Source organism: Polypterus senegalus, chromosome 8 (assembly GCF_016835505.1).
Source record: "Polypterus senegalus isolate Bchr_013 chromosome 8, ASM1683550v1, whole genome shotgun sequence".
Lineage (NCBI taxonomy): Eukaryota > Metazoa > Chordata > Cladistia > Polypteriformes > Polypteridae > Polypterus > Polypterus senegalus.
Window position 1 is genome coordinate 188082809 of NC_053161.1, and position 23842 is coordinate 188106650.

Below are 23842 nucleotides of genomic sequence, written 5' to 3' on the forward strand. Positions count from 1 at the left end.
ATTGGACTCCTGGGCTAATTAAGTGATGTGTTTTTTCCCAAGTTATGTGTTCCAGCTGAGAACCATGACCTCAGACTAGGAGGTGCTGATCCTCATAGCTGCTGCTTCACACTCGGCCACAAGCAAACCCAGTGTGCACCTGAGAACACAGCAGGATGAAGCCAGCAGGATCACGTCATCTTCAAAAAGCAGAGATGTCATCTTAAGGTCACCAAACTGGAGGCTATTCACTCCTTGGCTGCTCCAAGAAATTCTTTCCATAATCATATGAACTAAATCAGTCACAAACACCAGTCCTGACAGAGTCCCACATCCACTGAGATTGAATCTAACTGACTGCCAGCAATGCGGACCAAGCTTTCACTCCAGCTGTACGGGGACTGAATAGCCTGAAACAGCAAACTAGCTCTCTGGACTGAAGTCTCCTCCATCACCAGTTTAGTTGTGCACAGTGTGTTTCTGAAGGACATCTAGGTAAGTTCCTCCAGTTCTTTGATAATACACAGGAGTGCAAGCTCCTTCTCAACCACAACATTTATTTCTATAACTCATTTTCATGCTATACATGTTGGTTAAAGTGCTTTACAACTTGTAAAGAAAACAATCATCAACCGTGAAGTTGAGATGCTAGGTAACAAGGCATCTCAGTCTGGTGTGAACTTCTGGAAAACTCAAAAGCCAAAGAGTTAAAATGAATGTAATCATATTGGCGTTAGTTTTACAATTTATTTGAGCTAAACTGGTTTTGTCTAACATGAGTTGAATGTAAACTAAATTCAATCATTGCTAGATGGCTGTTCTCTCTCACTGCTGCTTAAACCCTGTACTGTTATGGAGGACCAAGTGATCATCCAGAGCTGATTGCATTCATCAGCTCTCTGCTACATTTTGCACAACTCCTGTCCTTTATGTGCCTTTTGTGACTTTCTCAGTCGCTTTTAAGAACCTTAGACAGGTGATCATAAAGCAAAATTAACTTTTAAATTAATCAAATGTCTTTTGTCTCTCTTGACTTCTTGTCGTCCTACATGTATTGACGAGGTTTGACACTCTCAGCTCTTCAAAGTCATCAGTTCAGCTCAGTTACCTGACACACTTATCAGTTCAGCTATTTTCTCCTGTAAACTTTTGCAGATTTGATCCTTCTCTGACTTTTCTCCTGTAAACAGAAGTTTTGTCCTTTAAAAACGTCACACAACTGTCAACTAATAAGAATTAACAACTCACTTTGTACCTCATTACAATGTGGATTAATTTAAATAATTGTAATAATGGTCCAACACCCTTCAACCTTTAGGAGCAAATAAAAAGTGAAAGGATTAAAAACATAAAAAATAGATCCCATTACACTGAGTGATATTACCAGCAGTTCATCTACAAAGTTAACAGCACGTATATAAATATTGTGTATGAAGTCTGTTTCCTTTTCATAAAGCGTGACACTTTAAAACAGTTTTTCTTCAAAAACAAACATCTCCAAGCTTTTACTTACCAGACAGAGCACAGACGTCTTCATCACGTCTCCCTTTCTTGGAGATCATGGACACAGATTTCTTACTCAAGTCGTCTTCACTCATCTTTTGATTCTGTAATCTGAATGGCAGTATGTCTTCTTTGATGGCTCCTTAAAGCAAATTTACTGTGACCTCTCAGCAAGAGTGGGCTGTGGAAACAAAACAAAGAGGACAAGAAATTTAAAAAAAATGATAAGAGCTGAGTAGAGGGATGGCAGACTTAGGTCTGTAATTATTTTGACATAATGGACTAAAAGGAGATGAAAGTCCACAACTTGATAACAGACTCTGGAACTAAAAGTCAATGGTCAACATAAACTTCTGATGGTGAGATCCACAATCTGATTGAGGCCTCAGAATTTAATTACGAAACGTGACACCTTTGGGACACATGGATTCAATGGCTGTGTCTTCTTGTGCAGACGTCTGTAGGACCCTTAAGGTTATTTTGTGGGTATGGCAACCTGCAAGACTGAGGTACTAGGAGGCTGTCATTGTTCAGGAGACCTTACATTAGCCAGTGAATATTCTGTCTTTGGAGTTTTTGGAACATTGATATGAGGCTAACAACACATCACTGACACCTCTCATGGACAATGCAGTGTTCATTTGGACAATACATTTTCATTTAGTTTTAGTCTTAATCTTCGGACTAAATTGCATTTTAGTTTTAGTCACACTTTAGTCATTTAGTTATTGTTAGTTTTAGTCAACAAAAAATGAATACATTTTAATTGAGAAAAAGTTAATAGGTTTTAATCAACCAAAAGTAAAAGTAAATTAGTTGAACAGTCCAGATCAGATGGATGTCTTGTTTAACACATGAATATGCATAGAACATACTGTACCTGTAAATTATTACACTAACATGTACACTCAGGAGCCAAACCACATGTACTGATTATTTAACATAAAATAACGAGTTAGCTGTAAAGAGGATTTCCTCCAGAAGCCCCTGGTCAGATAATGGCCGCTCTGCTCTGTCATCACACTTTTCTGCCCCTAAGTTATGCTGCTGTAAGATTTTACGAACAAGGCCGACCAAGCAGCACACATTTCATTTCAGTGCAGGGTTTATAAAGAATGAGATCATCATGGACTGTCTGATGTATCTGAACATGTGCACAGTTTAAATTTATTCTCTCATATTTTTCTGTCCAATAACTGAAAAAACTGCTTAAAATCATACTAAAAATTCAAACATTGTTATATCTCTACTGTTGAATTAGTGAATTCCAAAATAATTTAGGAGTGCAAATCCACAATTACAAAAGTTACTTGAAGTTAATTAATCGAGAGATTGCATTACATTCACTAATGCGTTGTTTCCCAATCACGGTCCTGGGGGCGCACTGTGGCTGCTGGTTTTTGTTCCAACCAGCTTTTGTTTTTAATTAGACTCCTGGGCTAATTAAGTGATGTGTTATTAAACAAGTTATGTGTTTTGGGAACAGTATAGACATTAGAAAACTAAGTTTGTCTGAGAAAAATATAATAAAAAAAAGCCACAACTTTTAAAAATAAAAATAAATTAACAAACAATGAAGACTCACTAATGTGCTCGTCTTGCGGTCTTGTATGTATGTCATCATCCAGTTGATGCTCGGAACCAGCCAACTCTATTTAATTTCACAAGCAACAAGGGCGAAGTGGTGATCAAACATAAAGAATGCTGGCAGTCACCTCCAGCTCGCTCTCTGGTGGTCATTCCGAGTGTCAACTGGATGATAACATGCATACAAGACCGCAAGATCACCCCCACCCTACCCAGAAGGGGGTGGGTTTGGGTTGATTTCACCCTACAGTATTTTAGTCGACCAATGAGAAACATGAGTACCAAGTGTCATGATAACCACTGCAGGCATTCGGAAATGATGCTGGAACATACGTACATACATAGATACACACACATACATTGACTTAATGAAACAGGACAAACTTTAAAAAGCAATAGACGTTGGCACTGTATCTGATCGTGTTCTGCTCTGACAGGAGAGCGTTCCCCGCATGGGGGAAAAAAGCACATGCCGTGATATCTCTGGCAATCAGCAGCTTCCCCATAAAACAAATGTAGCTCTGATCTCTCTCAAAAACGTAAAACGTTACTCCTTAACAATCTGTACATGATAATGTCTGCTGAACAAACAGGAATTGCTAGGTAAGCGGCGGCAAGATGCACTCCAACACATGGTGAGACGTAGACCAACTCGAACAGAGGCTGGCGAGGGAATGAGAAAGGCGTCTCCATCCAACCACCACAAACCCCACCACCACCCCCGCTCTCGGCCAACTGCCACTTTGTTGGCTTTGCATAAATACATTAGTACCACAAGCAAACTCTGGCACTCAGTACGATGAGAGAAGTCACAAAATCAACCGGAAAGTTCAAGCAAATTATAGAAATCAACCAGATCTAAATCTGTTAAGTAATTCTCTCATGAAAAGTGGACAGACATAAAGCAGACAGACATACAAACAGAACACGCATGGACCATTTACTAGTTAGCACCTATGGGCCAAGGGTAACCTACATTCCAAATTTCAAGTCACAAGTCATCATGGTTCGGGAGATTTCGTGATGAGTGACTCAATAGTATTTGGCTTTTATGTATATAGATTTAAGCATGGGATCCTAGAAAGTATTGAAATCATCAGAACTACTCTGGGCATCTCTCTCCTAGGAGGAGTTGTGTTGCCGATGTGCTTGCATCGTTTGTGCATTATCAGCTAAGTGACTGTCTTTGTTTGGTTTCCTTTTGCCGGTGTGCTGGTCTTGCTTGTTTATCCTCCGAGCTGGAGCCCTTACCCCGACTCTACCTCTCACTTCCAGGCCAGACAAACACACACAATTTTATGCGTAGACGTTATATTATACTAGCAGAATACCTGCGCTTCACAGCGGAGAAGTAGTGTGTTAAGGTATGAAAAAGAAAAGGAAAAATTTTAAAAATAACGTAACATGATTGTTAATGTAATTGTTTTGTCATTGGTATGAGTGTTGTTCCCATATATATATATACATACATATATGCTGGCTGTGTGAGTCACAAAGACTGGATGATAAGGGGGTGGATTACGGCTGATTTCACCCTACACTATTTTTAGTCGACCATTGAGAAACATGAGTACCAAGTTTCATGAAAATTGCTCCAGCCGTTTGGATGTGATGCTGGAACATACATACATTGACTTTTATATATATATAGAATATATAGATATATTAAAATGTACGGAGCAGTTATGTGGGAATAATGCATTTTTTTTCTTTTTAGCAATATTTTCATCTTGATTTTCAATCTACTTTTCTAGGTATTCTAATTGTTTAATTAATCAATTATTTACTAATTAGAGGGTCTGATGCTAAAGTAGTTGTGGCCTTTGATTATTTATTCAGTGTTGTTTCCTAGCATGTCTGCTCTGCTCATTTTTACTTGTCATTAATAACATACAATGATGGGGAAAACTGCACAGAGAAAGGGCAAAATATAATAAAATCAACAAAAGAGAGTTAGGCATTTAAATCAATAGCAAAAGAAGAAATATTTCTAAATCTATACTAATAAAAGGCAAAGCCCTCACTCACTCACTCACTCACTCACTCACTCACTCACTCACTCACTCATCACTAATTCTCCAACTTCCCGTGTAGGTGAAAGGCTGAAATTTGGCAGGCTTATTCCTTACAGCTTACTTACAAAAGTTAAGCAGGTTTCATTTCAAAATTCTACACATAACGGTCATAACAGTCGATAACGGTCAACAACATCCAGCATGTTGAATTTTCTTATTTATGGCCCCATCTTCACAAAATTTGGTAGGTGGCTTCCCTGCGACAACCAAAACCGATATACGTACTTATTTCAGTGGTATGATGCCACTGTCGGCCGCTATATTGAACTTTCCAATGTCATTAATTCTTCAATTCCCTGTGTAGGTAGAAGGCTGAAATTTGGCAGGCTCATTCCTTACAGCTTACTTACAAAAGTTGAGCAGGTTTCATTTCGAAATTCTATACGTAACGGTCATAACGGTCAACAATGTCCGACATGTTGAACTTTTTTTTTATGGCCCTATCTTCAAGAAATTTGGTAGTCGTCTTCCCTGCACTAACCGAAACCAATGTACGTACTTATTTCGGTGGTATGACGCCATGGTCGGCCACCATATTGAAATTTTCAACGGTCTTTGTTACTTATGGGCCCATCTTCAAGAAATACAATACAATACAATACAATTTTTATTTATAGAGCACAATTTAAAAACAACCGAGGTTGACCAAAGTGCTTTACAACACTATTAATAAATACACAGTAAAACAGACACAAATTATAAAACATGATATCACACAAGCTGTAAAAACAGGCGAAGTTCCTAAGGCCAAAAACACAGAACAATAGTTCAAGAGATGTTGAACGCCAAGGAAAATAGATACGTTTTAAGAGTGGACTTAAAAACAGACAAGGTTGGAGCAGTTCTAATGTGAAACGGGAGATCATTCCATAACTTTGGACCAACAACAGAAAAGGCACGGTCACCTCGGGTTTTTAGTCTTGACCTAGGCACTTGCAACAAATTAAGATTAGTAGATCTGAGTGATCTTGATGGAATGTAAGGCTGTAACAAATCAGTTAAGTACTGTGGGGCCAGACTATGTAAAGATTTAAAAACAAACATTAGGATTTTATAATCAATTCTATATTTAACTGGCAGCCAATGAAGTGAAATTAAAACCGGCGTAATATTCTCGTATTTGCACTTTCCTGTGAGAAGCCGGGCTGCTGCATTTTGGACTAACTGCAATCGAGAGACACAAGACTGAGAGACACCGACATATAAAGAATTGCAGTAGTCAAGCCGAGATGTTACAAATGCGTGCATAGCTATTTCAAGCTTCTTTAGAGATAGAAATGGCTTTACTTTTGAAAGAAGACGAATATGGTAAAAACAAGACTTAACCACTGTACTTATCTGCTTATCAAATTTGAGGTTACTGTCAAACAAAACACCCAGATTTCTGACACATGAGGTACTGTACGGTGATAGAGATGTACTTTTAAAATCATATACGCATTGATCAGTGGGACCAAACACTATGAATTCAGTTTTACTCTCATTGAGGCTCAAAAAGTTTGTTGCCAGCCAAAGTTTTAGCTCCTCCAAACAATCCAGAATAGGCTTAAAGGCATTCTTATTTCCACGCTTTAAAGGAATATAAATCTGAGTATCATCTGCATACAGATGGAAAGAGACCCCATATTTACTAAAGATAGACCCTAATGGAAGCAGATAAAGAGAGAACAACGCTGGACCCAGAATCGATCCCTGAGGTACACCAGATCTTAACTGTATCTCAGAAGAGGAATGGTGCCCAATATTGACCACAAACCTCCTATCAGAAAGATATGACCTAAACCATTGCAATACTATGCCCCGTAAACCAACGCACGTTTCAAGACGTGAAATTAAAACATTATGATTGACCAGATCAAAGGCAGAGCTGAGGTCTAACAAAACCAAAGCCATAAACTGGCCAGAGTCCGTAGTCAACATGACATCATTTAAAACTCGTAAGAGGGCTGACTCCATGCTATGGCAAGATTTAAAACCAGACTGAAATTTTTCGCAAATAGAATTATAAGATAAATGTGACTGAAGTTGGTTTAAAACAACTCTCTCAAGGATTTTAGATAAAAAAGGCAGATTTGAAATGGGACGAAAATTAGACAGCAGTGTGGAATCAAGATTTGTTTTTTTAAGATGAGGTCTCACTGTAGCAAGTTTGAAATCATGGGGAACAGTACCAGTTTGGAGACACTTGTTAATAACAGACAGCAGATCAGGGCCAACAGTGTCAATAATCTGCCTGAGAAAGCGTGGTGGAATAACATCCTGGGGACACATTGTGGATTTCAAACTAGACATAGTCCTAATCAAGGTGTTCAGGTTCACAGACTCAAATCCAGACCACATAGAACCAGAATATGGAGCTTCAACCAATTTATAAGAAGACATTGACAATGTAGCTGTTATTTCAGAGATCTTATCATTAAAATAAACAGCAAAATTCTCACATAGAGTGTCAGATACCTCAGGAAAAAGATTAACTTTTGGATGAAGTGCAGTCTCAATAGTAGAAAATAAAATATTTGGCTTATAGCTGTTTTGTGTTATTAACTCTGAAAATATTTACACTTTGCTGCCTTAGCAGCTCGCTGAAAGGCAGAAAGAGAATCCCGTAGGATTTCATACGAAACTTGTAATTTGTCTTTTTTCCACTTTCGTTCTGCCTTTCTACAAGCCTGTCTGAGGGAACGAGTGGTATCATTATGCCAAAATACTGAATTTTGCTTACGTTTTTTCACCCTTAATGGTGCGATAGAATTTAAGATATTTAAACAATTATTATTAAAATTACTAAGATGTTCATTTGCATCCAAGCAACAAGTGAGAGAGTCCATAACCTGAGTAGCACTTAATAGTTCATACTTCGAAGAGAATTCTTCTCTTGAGCGATCCGTAAAAATACGAGTCCAGCGTAACAGTGATGATTGGCTTGGGTTATTTCCGTCGAACAACATAGAAAACCGAATAGGCAGATGGTCAGATATACCAGCGTCCATGATCTTTATATCAAACAGTGACAGACCACGAGATAGAATCAAATCCAATGTATGTCCCTGAGCATGAGTAGGTCCAGTCACCCATTGCACAAAATCAAAGGAATCAATTATACTAAGAAAATCCTTTGAAAATGGTTTAGAGCCACAACACACATGGATATTAAAATCTCCCAGTATTAAAATCCTGTCATAACTAACGACAATTTCACTCAGAAATTGAGCAAATTCATTAAGAAAATCCTTATTAACATTGGGTGGTCGATAGATGACAGCAAAAACAACAGGGTTCACTAGAGAAAGTTGAAACAACAGAACTTCAAAACAATTATAAGGCCCAGTTGACAATCGGCTACAGAGATACGAGTTTTTGAACACTGTAGCCAAGCCCCCACCACGGCCAGATAACCGAGGTGAATTTAAAAAGCTACAGCCCGGGGGCAGAAGTTCGTGAAGGGACTTAAATCACCAGGTTTAATCCAAGTTTCGGTAATACATAAAGCATCCAGAGCATGTAAAGTAAAAAAGTCATTTAAGATAAAAGTCTTATTTACCAGCGAGCGTGCGTTGATTAAAGCCACATGAAACGGCAACTCACCCTGGGGTTGTGTGGAACTACGAATCGGTCGAAGATTAGACTCATTTACTCCACCACGACGAACACGCGGAGGAAAACGGCGCAAAGAAACAAGGCTGGGGACAACTGGTCGAAGCCAACGATACGATGCATCCAGCGAACGCCAATGAAGACGTAACCCGCGGATCATCCCAGTCCCGACAGACAGCAGGCAAGCAGAAGATCTCAAACGAGCTGCGACTCCACCTCGCTTTCCGCGTTTCCTCCTTCGCTTCCTTTTCCAGGGTAAGTCAGTAAGATGCCGACACTGGCAAACAGGGAAAATGCAGGAATGAGTGGGCCCGAAAGGGACAAGCGCTGCGTCAATCATAGATGACGCGCAAGTGTCGGTCCTAGCTGTTTCAAAAGCCACTCGAATGTTCAGAAGTGTTTGGCGGTCATAGACCAACGCCGTTTCACAGCTAGTAGTTAAAATAGACAAAAATAAAAACATAAGCACTAAAAACAACAGAGACAGAGAGAGCGAAAAATGGCATGCCAGATACAACGGCGCCATACTAGCCCGTTGAGCAGTAGTGTAGTTTAGTAATAGTTTAGTAAACGGCTTTCAGAAGATGTTTTCGTGAACTGAAAAGTGCAAACGAGCTTTTGGTATGCAGGTTCCCAACGTTAACTGAATCCTACTTACGTACATATATACATCCATAGCCTGCATCTCGGTCACAGTGTGAGGCAGAGTTGGGTCCTACCATCCCAATGCCTCCCACGTTTTTGGCTGCCTGCCTATATAAGACCGTCTGTTGCTCTGGCCTCTACAATCCCTTTCTTGCTTCGCCACAGGATTCACGTCTCCCTACTGATAACTACAGCCTTTTTATTTAATCCACGGCTTCTCCGCTGTTTTATTGTTCGTTTATTATGATTATAGTTATTGTGTAGGTATTTTAGACTTACTTTACATTGCTCAGGTACCCATTCCCTTTATCATTCCAACCGTAACCCTATTAACATGTCTATCGAGATGATCACCATCGATCAAAGAACTGTCACTTACCGAGTGGTTTCCATACCCGGAGATGGCACCTACCTTTTCCATTCTCTTTGTTACATATTGCACGGCCATATCAGGCTCACTCTTGATATCCGGAGGAACATTGCGTCTTATGTATTGAATGACTGGGACAGGTTTAAGGTGTGGACTGATGACGGTACAGGAGATAATTATACTACACAAGAGCATTATAAGAGTGAAATGCTTAAGCCCTTCACCTATGGTTCTGTATGTGAGTTGATGGCTGCCGCTGAATTGTTCGGTTGTCGCTTTCAAGTGTATCGAAATGGCCAAATATTTTACACCTTTGGACAACCGCCAATGCCTCTTAAACATCTTAGATTCACAGGTGACGATTTCAGTAGTGGACACTTTGATGTTTATAAATGTTTAAACTCTCAAAATCTGGATGCGAAGTTATCAATGAAACCGGTTGTATGCTTACAACGCTTGAGAGATGCCGAATGTCACTTCAACACAAGTCCTGCAAATACTGTTATAATTGAAACAAACCATGCAACTCAAACCGATTATGACAGCAGCAATCCAAGCTGTGAGATTTGAGACAACATAACTTTTCACATGACCAACTGTACGTTGCATGCTCAAGAGTAAGCTCAGCGCACAGCTTGGTCATATTACAACCGGAGGGCCGAACTCACAATGTGGTATACAATGAGATCCTTAACAAATAATTATTGGCATATTTTCCCACAGTTTAAAAAGGTTTAATTTTCTTCTTAATAAAAATTTTAATGCAGTACTTCGCCGCTGCGAAGCGCGGTATTTTGCTAGTGTCTTATAAATGTAAAAATCAGGCTGCTGTGCTTTTCTGAATGTAGAATAAAAGAAAAATAATACCAGCTAATTAAATGAGATCAGTGCTATCAGGTGTTGTCACTGATTAAGAATCTGGTTGAAACAAAAACCTGCAGCCACAGGGGGTCCACGGGACCGAAGTTGGAAAACACTTCACTAATGTGCTATTCTAATATATGACGTAAGTGCTTTTACTAGGTTTGTCACTCTTTAGGGGTTATGCGCATAAACATTAGTTTGCCCTCAAAAATCAAACGAATAACACAAGTTTAGTGTTTGCAGATTCGAATTCAGCAATGAAGCAGTGCTATTGTTTTTGCCGTACTCTACATCAACACATCGTATAAAATGGGAGATGCGCTTCAAGCACTGAAATCCTAAATCCATTTTATGTTAGTATTAAGAAATGGAGCAGCTAATTTCATCAATGATGTAGACAAGCCAAACAGCCACATTGTTTGAAATTTGCCTTGATTTTTAATTGCTTTGACTGTTTCGTCACCCCCACTGTGCCCATAATGGAGGGATGTGCGTACGAACAGGTGTAGATGTGTTCATTACAATCAATGCGTTCTTTATCGGACTGTGTAGCACATTGTATAAAAAATGATTAATCCCCTCATCATTTCATCTGCTGTAACAAATGCATGATGTTACAAGCTAAACAGTTACAACTTATATCTCAGGCTGAGCACATCTGATTGCCCTCTCAAAGCTACATGAACCTGTTTCTTAAGAAGGGCGAAAACTGTCAATAACAAAATCCTCTGTGTGTGTGTGTGTGTGTGTGTGTGTGATTGTATTTTTTTCTTTCTTATTAAGCGTTTTCCCCATTTGCACTTAACGCATTAGTATTAGCAGGGTGAACGAGAGCCAGAGGTAACGGTATTAGCGTTGGGCAAGTTGCCACCTAGATAATGTTACATACCTTGGTATGAATATCAGGACGGCGCACCTCTAGATGACTCTTCGGGTTTATGGTGTTCTTTCCTGTGAGCTTTGTTTCACATGGCTCACACTGGATCTTACTTTCATCAACATTGTAATTAAAGTTGGTCCATATGTCTGACCACTTTTGTCACCCAACAATCATGTTGGCCAATACAGCGGAGCTGAGTGGCACAGAATTCTGACTGACATCACGATTTCCGGATTGTGCCCAAACCCGTGTTATCTAATTACAAGCGTGCATACAAAACTGCATCACTGCTCTCATGCTCGTTATTGGCTGGGGGACCAGAGGCCTCATGCAGAACGCTGTGCGTAGAATTCACACTATAATATGGCGTACAGACAAAGGCTACATAAATCCCGGTCAGCCTGAAAAGTAACGCATGTGCACGAGCCTGCTGTCCCACCATGTATCCTCCCAGAATTACGCCTCTTTGAATATGAAAATCAACATAAATAGCCCTTAAGCTCAGCGTTCTGTGAAAAGGTAATAGCAAAAGCACGGGGAAAATAGAAGAATTTCGGGGAATACCAAGTGGAGGAAAGGAAAAACTTGCTCTTTGTTGGTTTAAACAGCGGTATAAACAACAAAAGGAAGTTGGTCGAGTGACAGAGCATTTCGGAGAAACTCAAAAGCTCAAGTTCACAAAGTCACACACTGCCCGAAATAAAAAAGAAGTTGTCAGATATCAAAGTTGCCATAAAAAGGCGTGTCGTAGCCCACCGTCTGAGTGTCATATGAAAGATTATTAGGGTACAAATAAAAAATAAAAAGGCACACAGTGGGGAAAAAAGCACGAAAAGTCAACTTTAATCTCGAAATTTCCACTTTAATCATGTAGTTTGCTTTGTCATTAAAGTAGATCATAAACTTCATCTTAAAATTGTTTAATTTACTAGTTTCTCAAATCCCATCGTAACTAAAGTAGCACGTTAAATGCTTTGTTATGTATTTGATCTTCTATGTGCCCTATGTGTGTGAATCTCTATGTGCTTCTTAAACAGGCTTTCACTTCCTCCAACAGAACACAGAATCCATTACATTTGTTATATTACAGCTCTCTGAATAAGTAAAATACTGAGATGTACACGTGATATTATTTTCATGACGACAGGAGTTAAAGCATGTTATTAAACATGAGAACACGGTGGCACAGTGATTGTTCATGCCTCGTGCAAGATGCTTGCTACACCATGCACGACCTTCGATGAAATACTTTATTGTACCAGTACTGTCTCTTTAAAACGTACTAACCACCAATTTCTGTGCTTACTTTTTTTTCTCCAGTGGTCTGTTTGGCATCAGACTTTGCATAACTGAACACTTCTAAATGACTGAGGGGAAACTGCCGGTTTTAGACACCAGGGGCCTCATGCATAAACGGTGCATATGCACCGAAATGTTGTGTAAGAACGTTTCCACGTTCAAATTGCGATGTTTAAAACTTACACTTGGCGTAAAGCCACGCACTTTTCTACGGTACCTCATACCCTGTCGTGCGCAAGTTCTTCGCTCAGTTTTGCAGACTGGCGGCACCCAGCGTCAAAGCAGTGCTACTGTTCCACTGTGGTTACTCTTTATTTTCCTGACGCAGCTTTATAAATACACTGAAACTAACCGCATACTGTTGATTAGGATAATGCATCTGATTGTAATTAACTTATAACAATATAATGGTCCAGGGAACAGCCATAGTATTCCAAATACCATAATTGCTTTAGTGTTGTTACTCTCACTGCACCATCTTCTTCTTTTTCTTCTTTCAGCTGCTCCCGTTAGGAGTTGCCACAGCAGATCATCTTTTTCCATATTACTCTCACTGCACCACTCAGAGTATTTATATCACTGTATCTGAGTGGGAAATCACAGCAGCAGCTGATTGGAAAGAGAATTATCGGTATATACTGTAGCTTCAAGCCCACTATGCCTCAGCCAGGGCAAACCGTTTTGAAGCCTTTCCTGTATGGACCTCGTGGTTCAGAAACAGTTTCATCCCAAGAACTACAAAAGCACTTAATCAATTGCACCTTGTAGAACTGTTTGTAGTTTATGAGTACAATCACCTCACTGTAAACTTGCACTACAGTTATAATATTGCCCAACCTGTGCCACTTTATAAAGAGCATATTTACATATGATGACGGTATAATTTGTAAGATGAAATGCAGCAAATATGTTGATTATATGATACAGATAAAACTTTAACTTCATTTAAATAATCTGTATTGTTAATTATTAAACATATGAGGACACGGTGCCGCAGCGCTAGCTGGCTGGCTGGCGTGACACTGGAAGGATAGACGGATAGAATAATTAAACACGTACTATGAAAATATTTCAATGTTCCTTAAAAGTTTTGAAGAATCGTCGTTGTAAGCTTACAGATGGCTTAGTATCTATTACAGAGCTAATTGTGTGGCGATTGGGTATTTGGGGAAAGAAAAGGAAGGACAGGAATTGAAGGTTAGTAAGTTTGAAAGAGACAGTACTGCTACAATAAATTATTTCATTGAAGGTCGCGCATGGCACAGCAGCATTTTGTGTGAGACATGAACAATCACTGCGCCATCGTGTTCCCATGTTTAATAACATGCTTTCATTCCAATCATCATGAAAATGATACAACGTATACATCTCAGTATTTTAATTATTCAGAGAGCTGGAATATCACAAATGTAATGGATTCTATGTCCTGTCGGAGAAAGAGAAAGAATGGAAGCACGTAGTGACTCACAACACATAGAACACATTGAAGATCAAATACAAACCAAAGCATTTAACATGCTACTTTAGTTAGGATGGGATTTGAGAAACTAAATCCATCTAAATTAAATAAACAAATAGTATGTTTTTCCTTTGCCTTCACTTGGTATTTGCTGAAATTCTTATATTTTCCCACGTGCTTTTCCCATTGTCTTTTCACAGAAGGCTGAGCTTAAGGGTTATTTATATTTATTTTCATATTCATAGAGGCGTAATTCTGGGAGGCGATGGGGTGGGACAGAAGGCGTGTGCACGAACGTTACTTTTCACGCTGACTGGGATTTATGGATTTATTTTGGCTTTTGTGCTTACGTCATGTTATAGTGTGAGTTCTACGCACAGCGTTATACATGAGACCCCAGTTTCTCACTTGTTAACTTTTGTGCTGCTGTCTTGTGTGTGAGGGAGCAGGCAGTTCGATGGAGAGAAGGCTGTAATTACACGGCAATCACAACACAATTAGCTCTGTAATACATGTTAAGCCATCTGCAAGCTTAAAATGCTGATTCTTCAAAACTTTTAAGGAACATTGAAATATCTTTGTAGTACATGTTTAATTATTCTATCCATCTATTCATCCAGTGTCGCGCCAGCCACAGCAAGAATACAGCGAAAGGTTGGAACAATCCGTGAATGCAGCGCAAGCTCCTCGTTAGCGCTGTGGCACCATGTCCTCATATGTTTAATTATTAACAATATAGATTATTTAAATGATGTTAAAGTTTTATCTGTATAATGTAATAAACATATTTAGCTGCATTTCATCTTAAAAATAATATCATCATCATATGTAAATATGTGCTTTATAAAGCGGTTCAGGTTATGTAATATCATAACTGTACCGCAAGTTTACAGTGAGGTAATTGTACTTATAAGTTCTAACAGTTCTACAAGGAGAACTTGTTGGACTGATTGAGTGTGTTTATAGTTCTTGGGATGAAACTGTTTCTGAGCCGTAAGTTCAGTACAGGAAAGGCTTTGAAACGTTTGCCGTCTGAAAGCAGTTCAATAGACAGCATGGCTGAGGCAGCGTGTGCTTGATGTTGTATACCGATAATTCTCTTTCTGATCAGCTGCTGTAGCGCTGTGATTCACACTCAGATACAGTGATATATACTCGCCTAAAGGATTATTAGGAACACCATACTAATGCAGTGTTTGACCCCCTTTCGCCTTCAGAACTGCCTTAATTCTACGTGGCATTGATTCAACAGGGTGCTGAAAGCATTCTTTAGAAATGTTGGCCCATATTGATAGGATAGCATCTTGCAGTTGATGGAGATTTGTGGGATGCACATCAAGGGCACGAAGCTCCCGTTCCACCACATCCCAAAGATGCTCTATTGGGTTGAGATCTGGTGACTGTGGGGGCCATTTTAGGACAGTGAACTCATTGTCATATTCAAGAAACCAATTAGAAATGAGTTGAGCTTTGTGACATGGTGCATTATCCTGCTGGAAGTAGCCATCAGAGGATGGGTACATGGTGGTCATGAAGGGATGGACATGGTCAGAAACAATACTCAGGTAGCCCGTGGCATTTAAACGATGCCCAATTAGCACTAAAGGGCCTAAAGTGTGCCAAGAAAACATCCCCCACACCATTACACCACCATCACCAGCCTGCACAGTGGTAACAAGGCATGATGGATCCATGTTCTCATTCTGTTTACGCCAAATTCTGACTCTACCATTTGAATGTCTCAACAGAAATCGAGACTCATCAGACCAGGCAACATTTTTCCAGTCTTCAACTGTCCAATTTTGGTGAGCTCGTGCAAATTGTAGCCTCTTTTTCCTATTTGTAGTGTAGATGAGTGGTACCCGGTGGGGTCTTCTGCCGTTGTAGCCCATCCGCTTCAAGGTTGTGTGTGTTGTGGCTTCACAAATGCTTTGTTGCATACCTTGGTTGTAACGAGTGGTTATTTCAGTCAAAGTTGCTCTTCTATCAGCTTGAATCAGTCGGCCCATTCTCCTCTGACCTCTAGCATCAACAAGGCATTTTCGCCCACAGGACTGCCGCATACTGGATGTTTTTCACTTTTCACACCATTCTTTGTAAACCCTAGAAATGGTTGTGCGTGAAAATCCCAGTAACTGAGCAGATTGTGAAATACTCAGACCGGCCTGTCTGGCACCAACAACCATGCCACGCTCCAAATTGCTTAAATCACCTTTCTTTCCCATTCTGACATTCAGTTTGGAGTTCAGGAGATTGTCTTGACCAGGACCACACCCCTAAATGCATTGAAGCAACTGGCATGTGATTGGTTGATTAGATAATTGCATTAATTAGAAATTGAACAGGTGTTCCTAATAATCCTTTAGGTGAGTGTAAATACTCAGAGTGGTGCAGTGAGAGTAATATGGAAAAAGATGATCTGCTGTGGCAACCCCTAACGGGAGCAGCTGAAAGGAGAAGAAGAAGAAGAAGGTGCAATGAGTGTAACAACGCTAAAGCAGTTATGGTATTTAGAATAGTTTGACCATTCCGTGGACCATTATATTGTTACAGGTTAATTACAATCAGATGCATTAAACTAATAAACAATTGGCGGTTAATTTCAGTGTAGTTATAAAGTCATGTCAATGATGTGAATCTAGAAAAGAAAGGGTAACCTCACTGGATCAATAGCACTGCTTGTCGCTGGGTGCCACCAGTTTGCAAAACTGAGCAGAGGACTTGTGTATGCCAGGGTTGGAGCTACTGTGAAAATGTGTGTGGCTTTATGCAAAGTTTAGGTTTTCTACATCGCGATTTGAGTGTGGAAATGTTTGTACTCAACATTTTTGTCTGTACGCAACATTTATACATGAGGCCCCAGGTTGTGTGTGACAGAGATGTGCAAACGGCTTCACATCGCTCAATGTCCAGTTGTCTGTCTGTAACGTTTTTGTCATTTAGAGTCCATCAACAATGATTTTCAAACCATTCATCTAAGTTTTCATCATTAAAGGAGCATTTTTATTAAATTTTGTTCAGTTTTTATCAAAGAAAAAATTAACATTGACGAGTATTTTTCCTCTTCATTTTTATCAACAAAAGTAAGACTCTGACAATGTGCTAATTATGTTTAGTGTTTATCAAAAATATGCTTTTACCACTTAAGTCCTGTTGTTATCTATTGGTATGGTTGGGCAATAAATCAATTTTATTGATGAATCTGAGTTTTTGGTTTAGGACGATGTGCAGTAATGAAATTCTTGATTCACTTTCCTGGGTAATTACAGCCTGCTGTCCATCAAACCGCCTGCCTCCTCACACACAAGATGGCAACACAAAAGTTAACAAGTGAGAAGCTGGTGTCTAAAACTGGCAGTGTTCCCTCAGTTATTTAGAAGTGGTTCAGTTATGCAAAGTCTGAGCCAAACAGACCACCGTCCATTGTAAAGTCTGTGGCAACTAAAGAAAGCAGCAAAACAAACACATTGCAGCATCCCCATCAGAAGGTCACAGCCGAGTAAAAGGAGCAAGTAGGTCTATGAGATGTACAGGTTAGCAGCAGTCATGAAATGACCTAAAAAGCAGGTAACAGTAGTGTTGTCATTTTCCTGTCGCAACTCAAATGATTAAAAGGGCCCAGAGTGGAAAGAAAGAAATTACAGATGCAGTGATGTTTCATATCGTCATTGTTATGGTGCCAATATATACTGTGGAAAAGCCTGCGGTCATCCACATGCTGAACACAATCAGCTGCATATATGAGCTACCAAGATGAAAGTCTTCTGCTGAAGTAGCCCTGCCACATCTGCACAACAACACACAATAAAACACAAAGCAGCTGGAGAAGGTGTTGTGTTACCTCACAAAGACAGACATATGGCCCACCTGAACCATGCAGTTCTACCTCAATCTACCTGAAATCTATATATATCTATATATATCTATATATATATATCTATATATATATATATATATATATATCTATATCTATATCTATATATATATATATATATATATACACATATACACATACATACTGTATACTGTATATATACATATACACATACATATACTGTATATATATATATATATACGCCAGGAGGGACCGGAAGAGGGTCAGAGCCCTGCCTGGATCACGTGGGGTTTGCCTTCCGGGTTGCTTTGGGGGCCACGGGTCAAGGGCATGGAAGCCTTTACATGTAGGGGCCCGTGGTCACCGCCAGGAGGCACCCCAGTGCCTTGGGGACCTGTTACCCCAGCACTTCCGCCACACCAGGAAGTGCTGGGGAAGATTATGACGGCGCCGGAGAGCAGCGGGAGGACAGCCGGCACTTCCGCCACACTGGGGCGTGGCCAACAGAAGATTGCCGGGAACACCTGGGGCTCATCCGGGTCCTCTATAAAAGGGGCCGTCTCCATTTATTCGAGGCTAGAGTCGGGTGGAAGAAGGACGAGGCAGAAGATAGTGGAGGCGGCCCGAGAAGAAGGCATTGTGGCCAGGACTGAGTGTCATTTTGGGGTTTGTGCACTTTATGGACTTTGGACTGGGTCTGAGTGACCATTATTATTTGTGTAAATATTGTAAATAAACGTGTGGTGGTATTTTAACAACATGTCCGCCTGTCTGTGTCCGGGCAAAGTTCACATCTGGCGTAGCCGGCAGGATGCTCCGCCTGTTTCAAGGCGGGGACCTGTATATCACAAATTTGTTGTGGACAGCCCAGCGCAGCAGGGGACCCCACCCACGTACCGCGGGGGCTGCGTGCACACAGCCCCGCGGGGTAAAGGAACCCCACGGACCGCCAGGGGTCCGCAGGAGGGCCGTTATTCCCTGATGCGGGAGGGCGGCATTCCTACAACGAGTGCAGCGGTCTCCAACGAGCGCGCCGTTGCTGGAGGCGCCCGGGACGGCATGGCGTCAAGAAAGGCCACGCCGAGGAGGTGTCCTCGGTTTGACGAGTCCGGGGAGGTGAGTTCCCTGCCTAGCGGCAGCCGGCCCATGGGGGCCGGGCGTGTTTTCTTTATTGCAGACAGGGACTTCCCGGATCCACGTCAGTGGCAGGCGCATGCTGGTCTGCGGGGCTCCGGCAGCACAGCGGCAGCCGCGAGGATTGCGGAGGAGGAGACGCTGCAGCTCGAGAGGGGCTGGCAACAGCAAGGCTGCCGGCAGGCACGTCGACACCGCAGAAGGGGAGTCAAGATGGCCGCGGACCAGAAGTCCCTCCCCCTGACAGGCACGCGATTGGACGGTGTGTCTTGTGTCCCTGCCGATGACTGCAGAGAGGCGGGACCAAGGAATGTCCATCACGGGCAGGGGGGAGACCCGATTGGGCGGAGGAGAAGGCCCACAGGAAGTGGCCGGCGTTGGAGGCTGAAAGACAGGTAGGCTCCGCGTCGGTTAACTTCCTGTCTTTGCCGGCTGCTTTGGCGGAGCTGGAGGCGTCCCTTCAGCCCGCAGAGCAGCGTGTGTTACAGATGCTATGTGCCCTCCGGGCTGAGGTTTTGGAACTGGAGAGGAAGGCGCTCGCGGCGCTGAGAACGTTTCGATCAACAACGGACGGCGCTGACGCTGGAATCTCCAGCGGAGAGGTACAGCGAGGCGGTGAGTACAGCCGACTCCGTACAGCATACGGGAGGGTCTGTTGAAAAAGGCTGTGATGATAACGATCAGTTCCGAGTAAGCAGCCCTCCGACAGGAGGTGCGGAGCCGCTGGCTGTGCGCGCGGCGAGGGGAGTCGAGAGGCGCTGACTGGACACGGGCTGCTAAGTGCCCCGGGTCCTAGCGCCCTCCGCCCCGAGTCGGCTGCGGTCTTGCGCCGCACTATAGGGACGCAGACGGGAAAGAGGCGCCTTCTTTTCCATAAGGAGTCTCAAACCGTCATGGCGTCCCAGAGTGAACGGAGGAATAAGAGGCTGGGTGCCGATTCCTCCGATATGTTGCGGACACAGGCGGAAAGGGGCTCGTGTTGGTTAATACGAGTCGCATATCGTCAAGGCGTCCGAAAGTGAAGGGAGGATTAAGCGGCTGGGTGCCGCCTCCTCCAATACAGTGAGACGCGTTGCTGGGTGCACGTGTACGGCTGGCCGCACTCTGAGGGAGCAGAGGGAATCCCTGAGGCCGGCGGTGAGAGAGCAGGCGGTGCCGACGGTTCCACTATCGAGAGGGACACAGAAGCCGCGGAGAGGGTGCCGATCAGGCAAGTGCCGGGGTGCCGGTTGGAGGGGGGAACGCTGCCCGTGCGTGGCACGAGCTGGGTGCTTTGGCAGCGGTTCTGCCCCTATATTCTCTTTTGTAGGGACGGACCCCGGGCGAGCTGAAGGAACCCCTTCGTGGCGGAACAGCCCTCTGATGTCGGGCCGTCTGCAGAATGATCTCTGCCGGTGCGCAGGTGCGCTCACAGCTGGAGGAGCCTACGGGGAACCAGTGGCTCGGAACAAAGGGGCATGGAGGTCCCGGAGGGGGTGCCGACCGAGAAGGCCCGGGGTGCCGGTAAAGGGGAGCACAACCTGTGCGGCGCGGGATGCACCATGGGTTGGTGCTCAGATTGTGTCTCCGCCCTGTCCCTGCTAGGAGTGCGGGGCCGGACCCCAGCTATCCTCGAGTGGGACCCATTTCGGGGCTCTGCTGCCCTCGCGGGACGGGTCGCTCTTTCCCACGAGTGGTCTTCGCTGGCTGGGGGGGCACTGTCAGGGATGCCAGGGGCCATGACCCGGCCGGGACACCAGGAGGGACTGGAAGAGGGTCAGAGCCCTGCCTGGATCACGTGGGGTTTGCCTTCCGGGTTGCTTTGGGGGCCACGGGTCAAGGGCATGGAAGCCTTTACCTGTAGGGGCCCGTGGTCACCGCCAGGAGGCACCCCAGTGCCTTGGGGACCTGTTACCCCAGCACTTCCGCCACACCAGGAAGTGCTGGGGGGAAGATTTATGACGGCGCCCGGAGAGCAGCCGGGAGGACAGCCGGCACTTCCGCCACACTGGGGCGTGGCCAACAGAAGATTGCCGGGAACACCTGGGGCTCATCCGGGTCCTCTATAAAAGGGGCCGTCTCCATTTATTCGAGGCTAGAGTCGGGTGGAAGAAGGACGAGGCAGAAGAGAGTGGAGGCGGCCGAGAAGAAGGCATTGTGGCCAGGACTGAGTGTCATTTTGGGGTTTGTGCACTTTATGGACTTTGGACTGGGTCTGAGTGACCATTATTATTTGTGTAAATATTGTAAATAAACGTGTGGTGGTATTTTAACAGCATGTCCGCCTGTCTGTGTCTGGGCAAAGTTCACATCATACACACACACACACACACAAATATACATGCAACAGGGGCGCAGTGGCACTCAAGCATAAAGAATGCTGGCAATCGCCTCCAGTTCGCCCTCTGTGTAAACTGAATGATAACATGCATACAAGACAGCAACATCACCCACCACCATACCCAGAAGGGGGTGGGTTACGGCTGATTTCACCCTACAGTATTTTTAGTCGACTAATGAGAAACATGTACCAAGTTTCTTGAAAATCACTCCAGCTGTTCGGACGTGATGCTGGAACATACAAACATAAACATATTGACTTTTATATATATAGATGTATTGATGATCCAAGAAAATTAATTTCACCTGACAATTCTTTTGAGTTTTTGAAATCTGGCGATGCCATATGTACTTCAAATGTATCTTGATGAATAAGGACTCAAAACACCGAGCTAACCTGAGCAATGGAAATACAACCCGTACATTGGAAATGGAAGTGAATCATGGAGTGCGGTGTGAAACACTGAGCAGATATGTGCAGTTCAAAGGAGGCTTTGTGAAGCTTTAGTACATTCAAAGGCATTGTGCTGTATACTGTGTTTCTGAGAGTCTATCTGACACTTAACCCTCCTAGTTATATTTTGTAACTTGTATTGACGTGACACCCTTCAGTTGATGTAGTTCAGTGACAGACTCAGGTAGTTGCTGACCATTATTTAATGTTATTGTAGCTTGCTGTGATTTCCTTTGTCTGGTACTTACTGTCAAAGATATATTGTCATATATCAACTTTAGATACTGTATATAATAAGATTAGCTTAATCATCGTAAGTTTTCATGCAACGCTAATTTTCTTCAAAACCACGTCATATAGTATAAATTTATATATTTAATTCTTTTTCATCTTCATTAGGAGAATACAACAATGATACTTTCGTGTCAATAATGCAAATAATTTAATGTGCATATGTCAAACTAAATATATTGTCACATCCACTCCCCTAAGAACAGTAGTAGCTCAGTTGTGTGGATATAATATAAACTACTGTCCCGCATACTTAGATGTGTCTTTTCATTTCTGATCGCTATACAACACTTCCCTTAGAGGACAATTTGCCTTAAACAGTTTCAGCCAATCAGCACCTTCCAAACATGCAGCAGGACAGTGTGAGTCTTCATTGTTAGCGGTACGGCATCTTTGTGTATTATTATTATTATTATAATTGAACACGTATGTAGAGAAAATGTGTGTCTTATTTTATGTGTATGACAGGAAGGACGGTAAAGCCTTGAATGAAACTGAGTGTTGATGCTTTGGGTAACAAGACAGGTTAAGGAGCAGAGAACATTGAAAGTGACAGTGACTGCGGGGGATTGTGGAACTGGAAGATGGTTTAAGAATACAGAAACGACAAAAGCTTAGTCTTTCAGTAATTCTATTTACATCAATGATTTACTTTGTTGTGCTGCAGTTTGGAAGACTACTTATTTACCCCACATGTGTCGCTTCGAAAGCTCGAAACTGTGTCGACATCACTATCTCAAGAATCCTGCACCCTCCTTTCTATGCCCGATGTTTACTGCACTTCCCTGTCTTAACGATCCCAAACCAGTGGCAGCAAGTAAGTGACTCCGAAAGCAATGGACCCACGGCAATCGACGCAACTCCCCGAGGGTTACCCTTTGGCTGCTGACATCATCCTACACCCCCTCATGGGCACCTGAAAGGATGAAAGTACGGGCCATTTCTCTATTGTTGATTTCTAATACTGAGGACTAACAGGACACAATTTATTATAATCAGTAGGTCACCTCCGGGAGAAACTAAACTGTCCTGCAGAAAGTTAGTGAGGGCACAAAGAAAACTAAACAGTCATGAAGAGAGTTACATCTTCACATCACCTAATGCGTTTGTTTTTTTTTTATTATTTTTAAAATTTTAAAATAACGGCAGTATTGTAGTTTCATATGGACTAAAGAGCAGAAAGCCTAAAATGTCAATACTTTTATGTTAAAAATAAAACAGTTACATGAGTTAAGATCAGAAGAAAAAAAATGTACATTTGGGTCAAAAAAGGAAAAAAAGAAAACAGTTTATAGAGAGTGTGGCGGGCAGCTGTGTGCTGAGCTCAGTCGGGAAGCCTAGAAACACAGAGAGAGGGACTGCGCCTCCCCGGACCACGAGAGGGCAGCTGCCCTGGTTTGTTTGGGGGCTACGGGAATTGAGCATGGAAGCTCACCCCTATAGGGGCCCATGGCCACCGCCAGGGGGCGCCCGGACGAGTAAGGAGCCATGGACATCAGCAGTTAATACTAGAGACATCCGGGGTGCTTCCAGGTGCTCATGCAGCACTTCCGC

General features: G+C 42.5%; 1 protein-coding gene across 1 annotated transcript in view; it reads right to left on the reverse strand.

Annotated features, from left to right (window-relative positions):
- Positions 1–23842, reverse strand: part of LOC120534527 (NACHT, LRR and PYD domains-containing protein 3-like) — a gene marked incomplete at its 3' end in the record, with an annotated part of 45290 nt that overhangs the window by 16067 nt on the left and 5381 nt on the right. The window contains exon 2 of the mRNA XM_039762130.1: positions 1493–1663. Within this exon, the coding sequence (XP_039618064.1) occupies positions 1493–1577 (85 nt within the window). The remainder of the gene's footprint in view (positions 1–1492; positions 1664–23842) is intronic.